The following is an 18,313-nucleotide window of genomic DNA, read 5'->3' as shown; positions in this document are numbered from 1 at the left end:
AAAACCTGAGCATAGAGCTCTAAACGAACTGACAACAATTGTAACATATATATCCATATTAATTAATAACTACAAAATAATCACATCGAGCATAATTTCTAGTTGAATGGAATTACACAGAAATATGCATAAAATTACATAAATATGTGCATTTCACTTTTTTATTATAAATATTTTTTTCTTTGTCTTTTACGGTATCGTAAGTTTTTTCTCTCTTATGGTAGTTTAATAAAGTTATATAAATTAAAATTAAGTTGCACTTATTGCACGTACATCACATTCAGTTGTGAATGACTTAAGAAATTGTTGTTGTTGTGTTTTGAATACAATGAATACAAATAGATGGCTCTTCACTTTGGTACCTTTGGACACCCCAACAATGCCCCAAAGGCAAATGGTGTATAATGATCTAATACAATATAGCTAACATTTTAAAGCAATTCTAAAGCGTACATATATATCGAACTGTGTATTTTATGTGTGAGCTGTAAACAGCTCGGAAATGCGCGCGACAATAAAACATAAACAAATAACAACTGTCCAGACTCTGCTTATTGTGCATAGTTGGGATTGTAGGGCATTTGCTTCTCATAGCCGCCGGACATAACACTCGGCCCGGGATTGGCCATGGCCATGTCGTATGATGGTGGATTCATGTTTGCCGCTCCAACGCCCGGCTGTGGCATGGGCGGATATGCAGCAACATGCGGTGGCATACTGCAATTAAACATAAATAGTTAGTGAGTTGTGGGCCTGGAATATGTGCCAACTTACCCAGCCATCGGTTGCTGTGCTCCAGGCATGTGTATGGGCATCGGCATCTGTACGCTCACATTGCTACGAGGAGGGAGAGGAGGGAAAGCGTACATATAGCATAAGCTGGCATTAAATTTCGTGTGCTACTTGCGCACTACTTACCCCGTGGTGTGGGCGGGATACGCTGTTCCATAGGCATGAGGCTGATAGGTTGTGGCTGGAATCTGTGTTACAGGATAGCCGCCAGGCGCTGTGTGCGTGGCCGATGTGACCACAACGGGCGCTGCAAGTGAAAAGAATTCGTATTCGAAATTAGAATCAAAATGCAAATCAATTCAACGAAACACTAATTTAATACGCTGATAAGTGATTGGGTTTTAAGTGTTGATATTTTTTTCTAATATCTACCAACGCCTTCGCTTAATACTTGCCCCGATTGGCGGACGTTTCTTTACGGCGTATCATATGCCAAATACACGGTATAATGAATGTTACAGTAAATACTACACTTAAAAAAATTATAGCCCAAGACACCATTTCATAAATCGAATTCTCACTATAGACAAGCGTCGACTTTGCGTTAAGAATGAAAACTGTGTGAAACAAGCTGTTGGCCGCAATCAGCGGGATCAAAATAGTCGAACAGTCATATTTATAAATTGATAAGCCAGCAAGTACCATATAAATATCGATACCCTGCGCCCAGTACAAATCACAAAAGGCAGAACAATTATTTAAATAATTGATCAATGACCTATAGAATAAACACATTTATTGCCTTGAAAAATAATTTTAAATTGTTTCTATTAGTAATATGTTTATATGTGGTTTGTGGTTGAGTCGATCTAGCTGTGAAAAATCTATTCAAATCTCCTGATTATATCATCTTTTACTTGTTTTACAGTATTATTTAATATAGAAAATTATGATTTCTAGAAATTTGTTTATTAAATATAATTAATGCACGCTAATTACAAAGGCGGGCGCCTTTCTTGTAGTTGTATAAAAAATATAATTTGGTTACTTTTGAACTAGCTAATGCGTATCTACTAGTCGAGCATTTCTTTCCCTCTTGCTATCTCGGGCTATTCAATTGTTTAAGCCAATCGCAAAGTGGCTAACAGAATAGAAAGTCATCCGACAAGCACTTGTAAATAAGTGAAACACTTAATATAAACTTGTTGTCATTTGTTTTTAGTATATACTCAAAATTAAGTTGCATTTACACCAGCTGTCACTAGGCAGCAAAACATGACGCGGAGCTAACCAACTACTTAAGAATTTGCTTTGTACAAGACAGGTGTGAAAAAAGTCAAATTTATTACTAGATTTTACCATTGCAGGCGAGTCGCTTCTTTTTGTTTTTATTGTGTATAAACGCGGCCACAAAGCAAACAATTTGCATTGCCAGAAACACACAAAAAACAATAATGCCAATTACAAAACCCTTCATTGAAGCAGGCAACGCGGAAGCACAGTCAATAAAAACCGAAATTCAACTAACTGTCTAGCGAATTGTATTCAGCTCGCGGATTGGGTCAGAATATTTGGCTGATATCACTGATAAGCAATTAGAGATAAGCAAATTTGAAGATAGCATTTTAATGGGGGGTTTACCACATTTTCGAAAATTTTCTATTATTGCAATAATTTCGTTTTTGCACGAAATTAAGATACAGTTCAGCAAAGAAAATAAATTATATTAAAATTGTTTATACTGGATATTTCAAGTATTTACTTTATGCTACAAAATTGCCAAATAAAATGAATATAGTTTTAAGTACAACACAGGAGAATTTAAGCATAGTTTACCCATTCGTACGAGCCTTTTTCGGTTTTTCACATACACAGTTGTAAAACAAGCTATTTGGAATATGACAGCAATGACAAATAATATAATGCCAATAACATAGCCCTCCATTACAGCTAAAAGAAAACACTAAAACTTAGTCCTTAAAATCAAAATATGAACTAACTGCCTATCGAATAGTTGGATTTGGCTACAGTGACAATATTCAAGTGAATTTACTGATAAGTAATTAGAGATATGCAATATAAATTACGGCGGGTATTTACCAAACCCTTTCTATAATTATGTTTATACGCAGATCTGATGCAAGCGCCATTAGAAAGTGAGAGAAAAGGCAAAAATATGAAAAGCAATTAGTGTTGTTATCAATAAAGCTCCATGGCTTATGCAAACAGTGTTGAAAAGCGCACAAATCAACTGTTTTAAATACTAGTACAAAGTGTTGGACAGTTCTAAATGCACGTAGCTATCATTTACTCTGATAAACAATTACATGAGCGTCTATAAATAGAAGAGAATTACACAAGCTGCAATTATTAAGTGCGGAAACAATATTATCTTTCATATTTGCACATATCATCCCCTTATCTACTGTTATCAATTACACACACACACACACATGCCTACATGCACATATAGTATAAATAAATATATATAAGAAGGAAAAGAAAGTTGATCACTTTGACAGACCTGCGCCCTTCATGAGCTCCGCTCGACGGTTGCGTCCGCGTGTCAGGAAAACCGCGCACGAAGTCAAAAAGAAGATGGATAAAGTAAAAAACAATATCCAATAAATGCCGGCATTATCCATAGCTTATTTAAGAAATATAACAAAATAACGATACGCACTACGCAGCCAACGCGCAAAGACTAACAAAATGCATGCGAAAACCAAAGCGATAACAAATTGCACAAGTCATCCAATGAATTGCCAGTTCGGAAGGCAAATAATATAAGGGCAATCTCAAGAATCGTAAAGATAACTACACGGTTAGAAAGCGTGGGCTAAATTTTAGTTTCTCAAAAAAAAAAACAAAACTAAAATTGACAATTTGATGTATATTCATTTGGTCTAAGTTTTGGTCTATTCAAATATACAGCAGAAGTTTTCTAGTAGAAGAATATCTTACTAAAATATATTTTTAAAACTACTTTTAAGTATCGAATAATAATATGTCCTTAATTTTTGAGCACAGCTTGTGCTATATTTTCAGTTCCGAAAAGTACATTTTCAGTTTTAAATACATTTGAAACACATTTAAGCACAAGAGAAAACATTATTGAAACTTTGTAAAATATCACAGTTCTACTTTTGATAATTAAAAACATTTTTGAATTGAAAGGTTTTAACTTGAATTTGGATTTTTGAATTTTTACTAGCGATAAATATTATATTTATAATTTTTATTCCCTGAAGTGCAGCTTCAACCTGTGAACTGTTTAAATAACTTACCCAGATTAGCCAAAGTCTTAACGCGTCGCTGTCTGCGTTTATAATGCACAAGATAACTGAACGATCCGAAAATCAGGCTATAACAGAGCATCTTGAAAAGCACCTTGCAGATGCTTATCAAGACAATAATGTGAGGACCATAAGTGTGAACCGTATAGTCCGCATTAGCCGTAAAGTTGTGCATTTTCAGGCAGTACGAAAATAACTGAAACTAACTTCACGGCTATTGAGATAATCCAAGCGATTAATTAACTTATAGTTCTATATATTTGTTGAGCCAATGCATAAGCCATTAACTTTATGGAGCACCATTTATAAATAATTATCATAATAAATGCTTTTAATACTTTTGAGTGGTTCTTGAGATTAGCTCTAATTAGTTATAAACTGAGCATTATGAGGTCAAGTGGAACATGTGTCTTTCTCTCTCTCTCTCACTATATCACTTACTCCCTCTCTCTCTATCTTTCTCTTACTCTTTTGCTGTCTCCTTCTTTCTCAACCTCTCTTTTAGGCTCTCTAATTTCCCTTCTTTACTTACACATCCAGAAGTGTGTGTAAATTGTTTTTTTCCTCTTATTTATTCAATAAAAAATTTGATTTTATAGAAACTTTATTATGATATCACTTTCACGGACTGCAATTTCTTTTGCTTTTTCAACACTGGAATTTCGTGTTCATCCTGTTCAATAAACCAGGCATAGACAATGACCAGAGCACTAAGTGCTACCAATGCGAGCATTTCGTATATCACATATTTCCAATTCAGATGCATTCGCTCGGTCATAAATGACCAATACTCGATTTCGAAAACAGTTGCGTTCATGTCGAAAGCGTAACTCGAACTGCAGCGATTCATCCAATCGGCATATATGTATATATATCAAAATAGGTCAAAGTGAGTTCACACTTTGAATATATTCATTACTTTATTGTCGCTCATTTGATTAATTTGTACCACGATTAGTTAATACCTACCGCTACTCATCTATCCAAAAATAACAACCCATAACAAACACAACTCTAAGAACTGTCAAAGAACTCTCTAATTTCTGGTAGGGATGGTTAAAAGCCAAACAAAAACTCTGAAGAGCTCAGCTTATCTCGTAAAAATAACAAAACTATCCTCATTTTCAGTTTTAGATACACATTATACTAACTTGATTCATCGTCGGTAATTTCTATATCCAAATCATGATCACGATCATCGATTTGAAAGTGATCTTCTCTCATGCAGGGTCTGCAACAATATTCCGTGCCGTAACGCAGCATTGTTGCAATAACAAGAACAGCAATAATAGCGTATAGACCGATTTCTCTTGGATCAGACACCATACAGAACACTTGAGAGCAGCGAAATGACTAAACTAGGTTTTTATATGGAAGTCGAATGTGCTGCACAGATTGTGATAGTGGTTAACATATATGCTGATTACAAGTTTAAAAAATATATATATTTATAGAGGTAAATATGATTCAGGGCTGAATTAATGAGCACAAATATACATATAGGAGCTTTCATATAAACCTTTAAAGTTCTAAAGTTCATTGATATTATGTTACGCAATATTGTTTCATATATAAATAAATCTCGACCATTATAAAAAGATGATATTATTTTACGCAATATTTTTTCATTTATAAATAAAACTCAAGCATTATTAAAAGATGTTAAAACCGGACAGAAAAATATGTAGCTAGCTTTTAGGCAAATCCAAAAATATTTATTATTTAAACAAAACTCCAGAAATATTAAAATAACAAAAATGAATTCACTAAACATTAACAATGCAAAATTGTACACTTAGTCATAGTAGAACGCATTTTAAATACAATAAAGTATATTAAAAGGTGAAAATATCTTCTATAATCCCTAAAATATAGTAGTGTGATCTTGATAAGATTTGGCTCATATAAAAGCAGCATCGTTTAAATAGTAAATTCCGGGATTGTTTGAAAAAATCTTGAAAAAAAAAACTGTTTTCATTCAAGAACTTGATTATCGTCCAACCGTTCCTATGGCTGCTGTTCCAATAGTTGATGACTATAGCTTTAAAAGTGAGAAATTAGTTCGCATAGCAACAGGCAGACGGACATGGCTGTAATAACTTGGCTGTTGATGTTGATCTAGAATATTTACACTTTATGGCTAGAGATATATCCATCTATGCGTTACATATTTCGAGAAAAAATAGTATAATATCCTCTAAAAGGATATACAAAAACTGGCAATAAAAATTGGAAATTGCATTTTTATAGGAATAACATCGTTAACATATGGAATCATATTACATTGAATCAAACAACTCAGGCTAAAGAATTGCAAAATTAAAAAAACTATGAACACTTGCATAAAACTAAGTAAAGACTCTACCTAATTAATTATTAAGTTGGTAATTATAAATAATATTGAATATATAAGCAAGCAAGTCTTGTAACAAGAAACACATTTGTAGCTTACTTTTAGGCGGGGTCAGCAAATTCTATTAGCTCGAGGCAGTGTTAGTAAATAGCTTATAAAATTTATTTAAATATTTAATAAATTATTAGGTATTTATTTTCTTCATAATTTTCTTCATAATTCGGAAATAAAACAGGGACTAATCATCTTAATCAATTGTTAACTATAAAAGACAATGACGACATCGTGAAAACCCACAAACATTCCTATAAATAAACTGGTTTTTTTATACTCCAGCGCAAAAAACATTTGCTATACAATTGTAGAGGGTATTATAAATTTGCCACGATATGTGTTAAGCATAGAAGAAGACGTCATTCAGCTCATATACATATATATTTATTATTGATCAGTTTCAATAGCCGAGTTGATATTTCTTGCTGTTCCTTTCTTTGAGTAGCTTAACTTAATTAGACGTTAATTATGCTTTATAATGTTTTTTACACACGATCATAATCTTATCAACCTCGAAACACTTCATCAGATAGGAGGAAAATTCTGTTGTTCAAGGTATTTCAACATATCGTACAGTTAATAACTAGTTTCATTTAATAATAAAAGCAGGCACACTTCGTGCCTTACACGTGCCACAAAAAACTTCACTCAGCAGCTTCTATTAAAATTGTATTAATATAAAATTTAAATATTTACAATTATAATATGCATCACTTTGCATTTGTTGTCGACGCCGTTTACAGCAAGCTATACAATTTATACAACAACCGGAGACCATTAAAACCACAACTAAAATCGCAAATGCGATAAAAACTCTTTCGCCCGTTGTGCCAGGAAATCTTTCGGGCTTATTATCATGATTCATATTGAATAAACCCGGGTATTCATAAGGAGTGTTAAATAAATCTGGCATTCTGTACGATCCAAACACTGCCGGAGATGAAAATCAAACGCTTTTTAATTGCACGACGCGACAATTGCAACTGAGACAAGATCTGCTTGCAAATCGCACTTATAGGTAAGTCAGGTGGGATTTCATAAAATTGGAAATGCCCCAGCTGTGAGCTAGAGTGTCATAGACGAAGCCACAGTTGATGCGGGAAATTCTTTTTTCGAAATTCATTGAGTATAAGTAAAACAATTTCTTTACATAATGCAATAAGCCGCAAGAGGCAGAGAAAAACAAACTTTGAGCTAGCTTATAATTCTCAAATGGTTTTAGTTTAAATTCAAATACATAAAGAGCAACAAAATTAGCTGACTTTGGATAAAGAAGATGAATAACAAAGAGGAGCAAAGAAAACAGAGTAAATAAACATGCAGTGAATACAGATGAGCATTTTTCGGTCAATTATTAATTATAATTAAATATATTTATTAAAATTATATTCGAGCGCAAATGCAAATTAATCTTAAACGAAGCCTAAGACACACAGGTATCAAAACATGAATATATTTTTTAAGTTTTCCATTGGAATGTCAATATATTAAAAATATGTAAAATATATTTATACAAAATGAAATAAATGCTAAAGCACATGACATTCATATTCAAACGATTAGTGTTCCATTAGTAGGTTGTGCTTTAAATATTACTCGATAAAGTTCTTGGCAGGGCACACAAAACAAAATTGTATATATAATTAAATAAATAACACTCGATAGATGGTTTTGCAGTGTTCAATCGCAGCAATCAAACAAATCGCAACAAGTACAGCAATCATCCGAAGAAACGGAATTCACAGCACGAAGCACATCATTTGAATCGTATAAAGCCAAGTCACCTGCTTCCAAAGCTGTAAAATTGACAAACATCAGTGGAAAATCTACTTAGGGAGAAGAAACATCGTTTCATATCTATTGTTTTTTATACTTCACATTTTCTCCAGGTTCAAAAACGAAAATCACATTCGCAAAACTATGTTCGGCATGGAAAACCATATTTTAAGAGTTTGACTTTTCCAGTTTAGATATCTGCATATTTTTTTTTTGTTTAAAAGCAACAGAACTGCAAACTAGGCCAAAAATATTAGGTGCAATGCGATTCTCACTATTTTGGCTTGTTCCCAATTCCAATTGCATATTATTTTCACTCCGGGCTTTGGAGTTTATTTTAGACCTAGCATTTGCCTGTTGCTTGTACATAAAACTGCATTAATTATAGACAAGCCCGTGACGAGGTCGTGAGCGTCCACAAAACATTCATACACTAGAACAAATGCAAACTGGTTATTCGCAGCACGTTTTTCACTAGACGCTCAGCTGAAAGTTTTCGCTTGCAGTTCACAAATCGTTTTTTATAGAGTTTTGCTAAAATAAAGTAAATATATTTACTAGTTTCAAATGCATCTTGTCGCTTTTGCTCTGATTCGCGGCGATTACAAGTATAACAACAGCTTAAATAACAGGCATACACTATATAGGACAACATAAAGACAAATACACCCAGTAAAGCTGCGATTCCCAAATTCTTTGAAAAGGAATCATCTGCAGTTAAAGATCTAGCAGAGGCTAAATCTGACATTCTAATAGAACGAGAGTAAAACAAACTCAATGCGTCTGACTTTAACAACCTGACGACTGCAACTGCAACAAGAGCTTGTTGCAATTCAACTCAAACGAATAGTCAACAGAGGCGTTATATACACATATCTGACAACATGATAGAACTATGCGCTCTCCGCGCTAAATAAATAAATAAAGAAAAACCCCAATGCCAAACTGACGACTGCAACGGAGAGCTGATTGAAATTCCACTCAAACGAGCCGCATGTGAGCATTTTTCAATTGACGCTCCCCGCGCTGTTTGTCTATGAGTCATACATGGGTTCAGATAGTCACAGATTATGGCTAAACAATTATTAAGAAAATTTATAACTAATTTTAAATTTATAATAAACGACAAAGTGCAAGACAATTACAGTAAGATCAGCGGGGACTCTTAAAATTCTTAAGCGGTTCACGCTTAGACCTAATGAAAGTGTTTGCTAAACAATCGACTCACAGTCGAAGATAACATGGGAAGTTGGAATTAGATGCTAATCCAGAATATATATACTTTATGGGGTCGTATATGGTTCCTTCTGTTTGTTAGGTTAAGGCTATAACAACAAAGTTGTTTATAAAGGCAACTTGTTTAGTCAGCACAACCATTCCAAACTGTGCGTTTACATACAGACGATACTGTGTTTATTTTAAATATCGCCTTTCTACGCGATTTTCATACGCTCACGCAAGCATAGACTTTTTAAATATTTGCTTATTAAATAAAACAAATATAAACTGTATATAAAAAACCTAGCTGTTTATTGTTTATTTGGCTTTTCTTTGTTATTTTACTTATTTATTTGATTGATTATTTATTTATACAGCCTCAGCTTAGATCACACTACTCACCGGCCTGTCGAAAGAGTTGAACATACATTTTGGCTAGAAAGCAACAGCGTATAAAGTGAATGGTTGCGACTATAAAACCGGCAATGAGTATTAACACGGTCAATGGCAAAAAAGCCAGCCAATCCATTCTACACTTGGACAAATCTCATTATCTATCCGTTCAGCACGCAACGAAATCACAAATGCAAATGATTTGCAGGCCAACAATCGCAATGCCATCGACCGCTCTGGAACTGAGCCAAGCAAAAGGAAAAAAGAAAAGCGTAGAGCGAAAAGAAAAACAGCTGCTGATAAGAAACAATGCAACGCGATAGATAGAAAATAAATGCGAAAATCAAAAACAGTTGCTGCTAGCACCGAGGATAAGCGCCAGGACCTGTTGCTCGATTCTCTATAAATAGTAGCATGCTTTTCAGCTGCAAAAACGGAAGGCGCATATATATATTTTTAGATACCATCTTGTGAATGTGAGTGTGAATGAGTGTGTGTGTGTGTGTGCGTGCGGATAACTGGTTTAACTGTCATTTGAAGAGGTTATCAACGTCAGCCCCTTCCCCCACGGGAACATTTTTCACAGAAATCGCCTTCAACTTTAATCAGTTATAAGCTCTCATTATTTGCACAGACAAACAGTTGCGACATGCAACTAAAGACTTATGCAAGCACCGGGCATAATCATAAATAAAAGCAAATCCATAATAATAAATAAATAAACCAAATAGCTCTAAAGAGGGCGGGTACTCGACTGGCAGATATTGTGTGCACTTAAAGCGGCGACAGCTAAGCGCTGCGCTTTATATTACAAATTAATCATATAATAATCATATATTATTGGAATATACGATGTATATACTTTAAATATATTTGCAGTGCATAATCCACGAAAAAAAGAATTGAATCAGGAAACTATCAAATACATTTTTACAAGCTAAGAGATATGCTCAAAAAATGGGATTACAATATCAATTTTTATCGATTACATGGGAATGGGGCAAGTTATCGATTATCGGAAAAAACTCGTGCCCGCACAGCACTAGAACCTACGTTCCGACAGACGGACATGGCTGTTGATGCTAATCAGGAATATATATGTATACTTTATGGAATCGGAAATGCCTCCTTCTGCCTGTTACATGCATTTGCACAAATTCACAAGGGGGTCTCCCTTTACCCATTTTCAATGGGTTCAGGGTATAAACACAAAAGTTTCAGATCAATTTCAACAATTGACTAGGACAAATAAGAGTGTATCGTATTTAGATTGGTACAATTTAGCTGCGTTTTTTAAGGTTACAGGTTACCAAGCTTATATCATGATATATTGTCATATTGTTTATAATAATTATATTTTAATTTTATTATTTAACATATTATCAATATCATAGATTCAAATTCAACTCAATTTTTCTTTATACATTTTTGAAATATTGAATAATTAATAAAATTATAATAAAATAATGAAAATGTTAAAAATAAATATGAATAAAACATATAAATATCTTTATAAAAATATCTTTGAAATTTTACACGTTTTTATAAATTAAACATTCGTTAGTTTGGTAGTATAGCATTTTATTTAATTAAATAAGTGCATACATATTTACATACATATACATACAAATAAGTGCTTTCATTATATATTATTATATATAAAATAATATATTCAATTTCTTATTAAATTATTAAAAATCACATTTTTCAATAATTAAATTCGATGAACTGCAGAATAAAAATAAAAAACAAGCAATTCACAGTTGTCTGTTTTTTTTTCTTCTTAAAATAAGTCTGTTTTAAGCAGTTCAAAACTTAAAGTTTAAAAACTTTGCAGGCATATGAGGTTTTGTTGGAACTTGTTTAAGTCTTATGTATTCCTGAGATAACAATTTAAAAAAATTTTCCATAATTTTTTAAACAATTGTTGGCACAATATTAATTTTTTTTAAAACAATTTATGGCACTTTTGTGTGCATAAAAATGTACATATTGAATATGAAAATGTTTTAAATATATATAAGTATATATATTTAAAATATTTCAATTCTGATTAGGTTCAAGATTGAAACTTTTCCGTTAATAAATGTTGTATGTTCTGTTGTAAATAAATGGCAGGTCTCTGTATTTTATATACAAATAAAAATATATGGAATATTTGATCATTTTTCTGGCATTTTTTCTATGTTCTTAGAAAATGTGTTTGGCATGGAAATCTGGCAATGGTTGAAGTTGCTTAAGTGCAATAATATACATCAGACTGATGTTATATAAATACATTTGTAAATGCATTATGTTATATTTGGAAATAATTCGAGTATATATTATATTTGAGTAAATAAGTCACATAATATCCTTTAATAGATGCAGGTTTCAAAGACAACACTCAACCGTATCATCAGATCCACCAAAGTAACAATCCTCACAAGCGCCGTCAACAGATGCCACATCGGTTGCAACATCTAAAGCTATGAGAGCTGCTTCTGGGGCTGTAAAATTGATGAACATCAATTGAAAGTTTCCTTTACGAGAAAATACATAAATAATGCAAGCAAGAAGCTTGGCCAGACACTTCTCTCTTCACGGGTGAGGCATTAAATTCAATGGGCTTAACGTGAGCACCTGCCACGAAGGCTTAATCTCACGGTTCCTATAATAGGATTAATTTAAGCGTCAATCAGCGCCCCCTTGAATTGAAGACACAATTGTTTGGTTGGGTCTTCTACCTTAGTTTGGCAGGAGATTTATCTTAAACCTTTTCCGATCTATGAATCACGGCAACCGGCTGTATAACGCAACTCCACGTCGAGCAAGTGATCTACCCTCATTTGGGTGTTAAACCAGAACCACCACGGAAATCCCAGAAGGGCCGCAACCAATAACCAGGACGGAACAAGTTCTGCGGGCTCCTGAATATGCGTGGTACCAGATTATGAACTTCTGGTTCATACGCTATGATCATGGACATGGTTTTCTCACTGAGAGGTGCGAGGCCTATTCCTTCCTCTTTCGCACCGGGTGGGGCAGCAAAAAAGGAGCTCCCACTCGTGGACACCACGTAGACACCCGTGAACGACTGCTCCCGTCGCCAATTTACTGATATTTTGGATGTTGAAAATCTCTTTGAGAATTTGCACTACGTTCACATTATAAAAACACCACAATATGTATTAATCATAGATTTAAATAGTTCACTTTCACGAACAAAACACAAAGGTAATAAACGAATAAAATCTTTTCAGCATATCAATAAAAAAAATATTTGTTGAAGGTTCACAAATATTTATTTAACAAAAGAAACCGAGAATTCGAATCGTAAGCTAGTCTAAAATTAATAATATGACAGCACTGAACTAATAGACCTTTTTTTTTTGGCGGATAAACAAATTACAGATCAGTCGTATACTAACAATTATCGATAAGGTAACCAGATCGTTGTTTACGCTTCTGAGAGATGTTCCGTACGATGATCGTCAGAATGGCCACGAGAACAATGACAAACAGGCAGATGAGGACTATTGTAGAGATTTCCAGATCCTTCTCGTTGGGCTCGTGCGCCATTTTGTCTTTGTTTTTGTTTTTATTTATTTAAATAAATACTTTTAAAACTATAAATTCGATTTTTTTGGCATTTGATACAGTGTTAAAATGTCCACTTTGGGGGCTACGCGTTGTGCATTTCTTTAAGGCTTGGCGGTAAATAATGCCGCATGCGTGCTTATGGCTGGTTTTAAGGCATTCGCTTGTTAACTGGGCTTGAAGCAACACGGCCAGAAGAGCGACGCGTTTATCAGATAAGATATGGCAAGCCAAGTAGACGCTTGTGACGTCACGGCTTATAAAAACGAAATGAAAAATAAAACTGATTATGGAACCGATTCACAAACCAATACGCAGTAGACTATAAAATACTAAAGTGGACACACAGAATTTACAACAGCGTTTTGCGTCAATCGACCAACGATTATATTATGCCCAACTTTACTTTTCCATTTGACCAAAAAAAATTTCAGCCAATTAGATTCCTTAATGGAATCTATTTGAATTGAAACCTTGACCATCTCGTATCGCCAGCGATAATCATTATTATTTATGTGGATTACCACAATAAAAGCAAAAAAAAATCGCGGCGTCTACTGACGTCAACGGTGATTAACATAAGTACATAATTAATCAATTACACGTATCGAGAAAAATCAAAGCACAGGAAATGGAAATGGGGAAGAAATAAATTTAAAGAAAAACTAGTAATAAATGTCAATCAGTGTGCGCTAAATTGAAGTTATATCAATTTATTCAATTCAAAAAGGATTTATTATTATACAAATAAAAAGCCCTATACCAAGCTTTGTGAATGTATGTTTAGTGGGTTAGTTCAAAGACAAGCAGCAAAGAAATATGTTTTAGAGAATTAGAAATTAGATATATTGATTTTAACCTTGCAAAGGTTATTCAGGAATTGAACTCAATTATTATGCGGATAATAAGAGAAACGAGAAAGTTAGGATGCAGCATGCCGAAGATTACGGGAAAGTAAGAATATCTTCGGTACACCGAAGATTTAATACCCTTGCCGACATTTGCCTTACAGCTTTACAGATAAGTATGTAAGATTAGTGAAGCTGGAAATGCTGAGTTTGATGAAAAAATATCAGAATATAGAATATTATGCCATACAAAAAGTATTTTTTCTACCGATTCTTCCTATAGAGCTTTATAATATAGTAGTGCAATAATGATAAGATGTGGCTCATATATAATCAGCATAGTTGTGCTTATAAATGCCGAGTTTGGTGAAGACATCTTGATAAAAGAAAAAGTTAACCATACAAGAAGTAAGTATAGTATTCCGATGTGAATAAGATTTGGTATATATTTATGAGTAGCATATAAGTGCGCAGTTTGGTCAAGATTCTTGATAAAGTTTTCCGTACATATACCTACTTTCGGACCGATCGATCCTATGGCAGCTATATGATATAGTGGTGCGATCTTGATAAGATTTTACATATATATGAGAAGCACTGTGAAACCTTTAAATGACGAGTTTTGTGAAGATATCTTGAAAGTTTTTCATACAAAAAATTAAATTTCGAACGATCGTTCCTTTTACAGCTACATGATATAGTAGTCCGATCCGGCCGGTTCCAACATATGTACTCCGTGCAACAGAAAGAGGGACTTATGCAAAGTTTCAAGAAGAAAGCTTTAAGACTGAGAGACTAGTTCGCATGGAAACAGACAGACGACAAGACGGACGATCGGACGAATATATATCAAACATAAAGCAAAAACAAAGATCTGTATTTATAAAGAACTCTACTGTCAATTCCATAATATATATTAATTTTAACCTTGTGAAGGGTATTCAAGAATTGAACGCAATTATTATGTGAATAATAAAAGACCAAAGTCAAGTGCGTGCCAATTATCATAATGAAATCTAAGTATAAGCTTGTGATTAGCATTATTTGGACATCAAATTAATTGCAATACTTAAAAAAGCACAAAAGTCTTTTCGCATGAATTCTATATTTAAAGGGAGCCAAACCGATTTGCCAGCAAGTGGCGTTATTTCGATCTTGAGATTCAGACCTAGACTGACGTCAATCTACGAGCTGGGTGAAAAGTAATACAATTTTAATGTGAAATTGGACACAAAATACATGAGTGTCAGTGATTATAAGTTAATAATCTGAATAGCAATGCAAATGACAAGAATTATTTATGTCATGTCAACGATAAGATTTCAACGTATTCCAAATTGTGTTCACCGAAACTTCAAAAGCTCACGCTATCTTCGAGCTTTCAATCGAGCTTTTTACTTTACTAGGCTGTTCGCTTACCGCCAGTGATCACTGTAGCTGCCTGCAAGCGAATGCGACGCGTCTGAACTATCCGCAATACAACAATCAACAGACACACACAGAATAAGACCAAGATTGGTATCCAAACTGCGCAATATATGAAAACCATGCTGAAAAACTCAGAAGGGAAGATTTGAACCCGAGCCCGACCTTTAAAGTGTTCGAATGTTTCGCGTAAACTGAGGAGTATTCTTCACATTTAACTTATGCTTCATATTCAATTTGAATTTATCTATAACAAAGAAAAAAGACAACTAGACAATAGCAAAAAAAAAAACCCTATAAAATTTGTTATCTAAAATTGTAAATATATAAATATAGAGCTGCCCTATAATTCTCGCTGCATATGGCCAATGATAAGCAGCGGAATAACATAGTAATAATTTATAACTTATATTGATTTCCACTTGATCACGTACTTCCAAATCGTATTTGTATTATTATTAACTGAGCAGTTGCTTAGAAGGGGGCATAAAAAAATGGTTATGTGAAAATTTAACTTGAATTTATTAGGAAAATATTTGTAGTTTTATCAACATAATGTAATTTGCGATGGAGACATTCCGAAGGATATATTATCTTTTTCTTTAAAGAGCGTCGAAGGAAGAAATCCGAAAGTTTTGATAATAATATTGGATAAAGATATATTCAATATTACCAATATTACTCATCAAATAATGTTATCTTTTTTTTCAAAGGGCGTAGAATAAAGAAAGCAGAAATACTTCAACATGATTGTCGTATAAAGATATGCCGATTATTATCATATGTTTCCCATCAAATAATATTCAAATAAATACTTAAATTTTTATTATAATAGTTGGATTTCTTTTTTAATAAAATAATAAACATAGAAGCTGAACTCCGAGGCGACCAAGAGATAAACTAAGCTAACCAAAAAGATTCACTTATTAGCAGGCAATTTCTAGGGTATAACCGAAAGCTTAGACTAAACTCAAGCTGATTTTTAGCGCTTATCAGGAAATTCATTCAGAAGAAGGGAAGCCAGCAAAGTATATAAATATAGTATATAAAATATAAATATATTAGGCATTATAAGTTATATTATATAGATGTTATATTCTTAGATTGTCGGAGCTTAGTTTTATGAATCACAGAATTGTGTCCATAATAATTTACCTTTACCCTATGATATGGTTTAAAAAGGCTGGAATAAGTCAAAGGGATTAGAATGTGTTGGGGTAAAGGAATTTAGGGTCTGTCGTGTAGACCCCGGAGGAATTAAGGCTCTGTCGTGTAGACCCTATGCCCTCTGATAGAGCAGAACTGCCTAGTACAACATACATATTTCAATTATAAGTCTAATCATACCGAAAACATTTTTACTATACTATATTATTCTTTGTATGCATAGACCCAAAATTGTTTAAAAAGTATTTGAGTTGCACTTTTGATATTTCAGATGCAGTTTAGAGTAACTAAAATGCGGCAAAATAGATTTCATTGGCAATGTCAGGCGTCAGGATGACAGCCAAACTAAAACCGTAAGATAAGATAAAAATCAATAATTAGATAATTGCCCGTTTGCCTGGTGATAGCGATATGTGTCTATATACTAAATAAACATTTATATGAATAATTTCATATATTAATAGACATATTTATTTGTATCAGCCATATATCGATAACAATTTAAGGCAAACAACTGTCAGAAGGTTTTGTTTACGAAAGAGCGTGTTAAAGAAAATGCGTGAATAAAAAAAAACAAAAAGTCATAAAGTATGAGTAAACGTGATCAAAGAGTAAAAGAATTAATTGAACTTGACGTTCAAGTATTGCAAGCAATATGCACAGCTTTATTAAAAAGAAAATATTATTAGTCACGAAGTTATTAAAGTGCGAATATGATATGAGTATATACATATGTGTGTGTGGGCATTTTTGCATATGTGTACTTCCCCCGACAAAAGCCCGGACGTGAGTCATAGCGACGATTGGATTAGGGGAAAATTGGATTATCTGAAATAATACACTTACTTGAGAGCACAGTGCCGCGACGTTTGCTCGTGCAACAATAGCCACAGCAGCTCATGACGAGGAACGTCAATAGGAAGAACATAAAAATGCCCCAGAAATCCATCGCAAAATCGTCCCAATCGTCGAAATCGTCCAAGCTATCCACTAGAAAATTGAGCAAATGTCTATTAATTGAATCACGAATCGCAATTGCATGCGAACTCACGTTTAATGCCTTATTGTGAGCACAACAGGCGGTTTTGGCAAATATTGTTTTTAATAAATAATTAGTTAGCTTCCACTTGTTGCAGTTGTTTCGATTGCGTTCGACGCACTGTACAGTAATTCACACACGTGTAAGCTTACAAAACGTAGCGCACGGCTATCGCGTACAAAAGCACGACGAGTTGCTTTAATTAAATCAACTATATAATACGCGTTATCTTATCAAAAGGGAAAACGATTACTAATCTTAACTCCTCGTCGTCGGTTAGCAGCGCAGTGTGACGTTTCGCAGCACTGCACAATGGCGCTGTGTTTAATGCGCACAAGAACAGCTGTTGCCTACCGATAGCTGTTGGGCACATCGTCGCGCACATAAAGCGGAATAGTTTGAGCGAATAGAAAGAAACCTAAGCAATTACAGG

General features: G+C 33.8%; 1 protein-coding gene across 11 annotated transcripts; it reads right to left on the bottom strand.

The window, feature by feature from the left end:
• Positions 1-295: 295 nt before the first annotated feature.
• Positions 296-18,159, bottom strand: LOC135431903 (nematocyst expressed protein 3-like). 11 transcript variants are annotated; one of them, XM_064687312.1, is made up of 5 exons: positions 17,893-18,159; positions 17,688-17,831; positions 919-1,039; positions 775-837; positions 296-717 (listed from the first exon to the last, which is right to left on the bottom strand). In XM_064687312.1, the coding sequence occupies exons 2-5, from the start codon at positions 17,788-17,790 to the stop codon at positions 552-554; spliced, it is 453 nt and encodes a 150-aa protein (XP_064543382.1). In that variant the 5' UTR covers positions 17,791-17,831; positions 17,893-18,159; the 3' UTR covers positions 296-551. The 11 variants fall into 11 exon arrangements, with proteins under 11 accessions (XP_064543382.1, XP_064543378.1, XP_064543377.1 ...); XM_064687308.1 differs by lacking the exons at positions 17,688-17,831; positions 17,893-18,159 and adding an exon at positions 15,669-15,813; XM_064687307.1 differs by lacking the exons at positions 17,688-17,831; positions 17,893-18,159 and adding an exon at positions 13,233-13,403.
• Between the last annotated feature and the right edge of the window lie 154 nt (positions 18,160-18,313).

The sequence above is a fragment of the Drosophila montana genome, unplaced genomic scaffold (genome assembly GCF_035044405.1).
Source record: "Drosophila montana isolate Dmon_TW-CO22-7 unplaced genomic scaffold, ASM3504440v1 contig_3200_1, whole genome shotgun sequence".
In the NCBI taxonomy this organism is placed as follows: domain Eukaryota; kingdom Metazoa; phylum Arthropoda; class Insecta; order Diptera; family Drosophilidae; genus Drosophila; species Drosophila montana.
The sequence above is the reverse complement of the archived record's forward strand: the minus strand, read 5'-3'. Positions and strand labels throughout refer to the sequence as shown.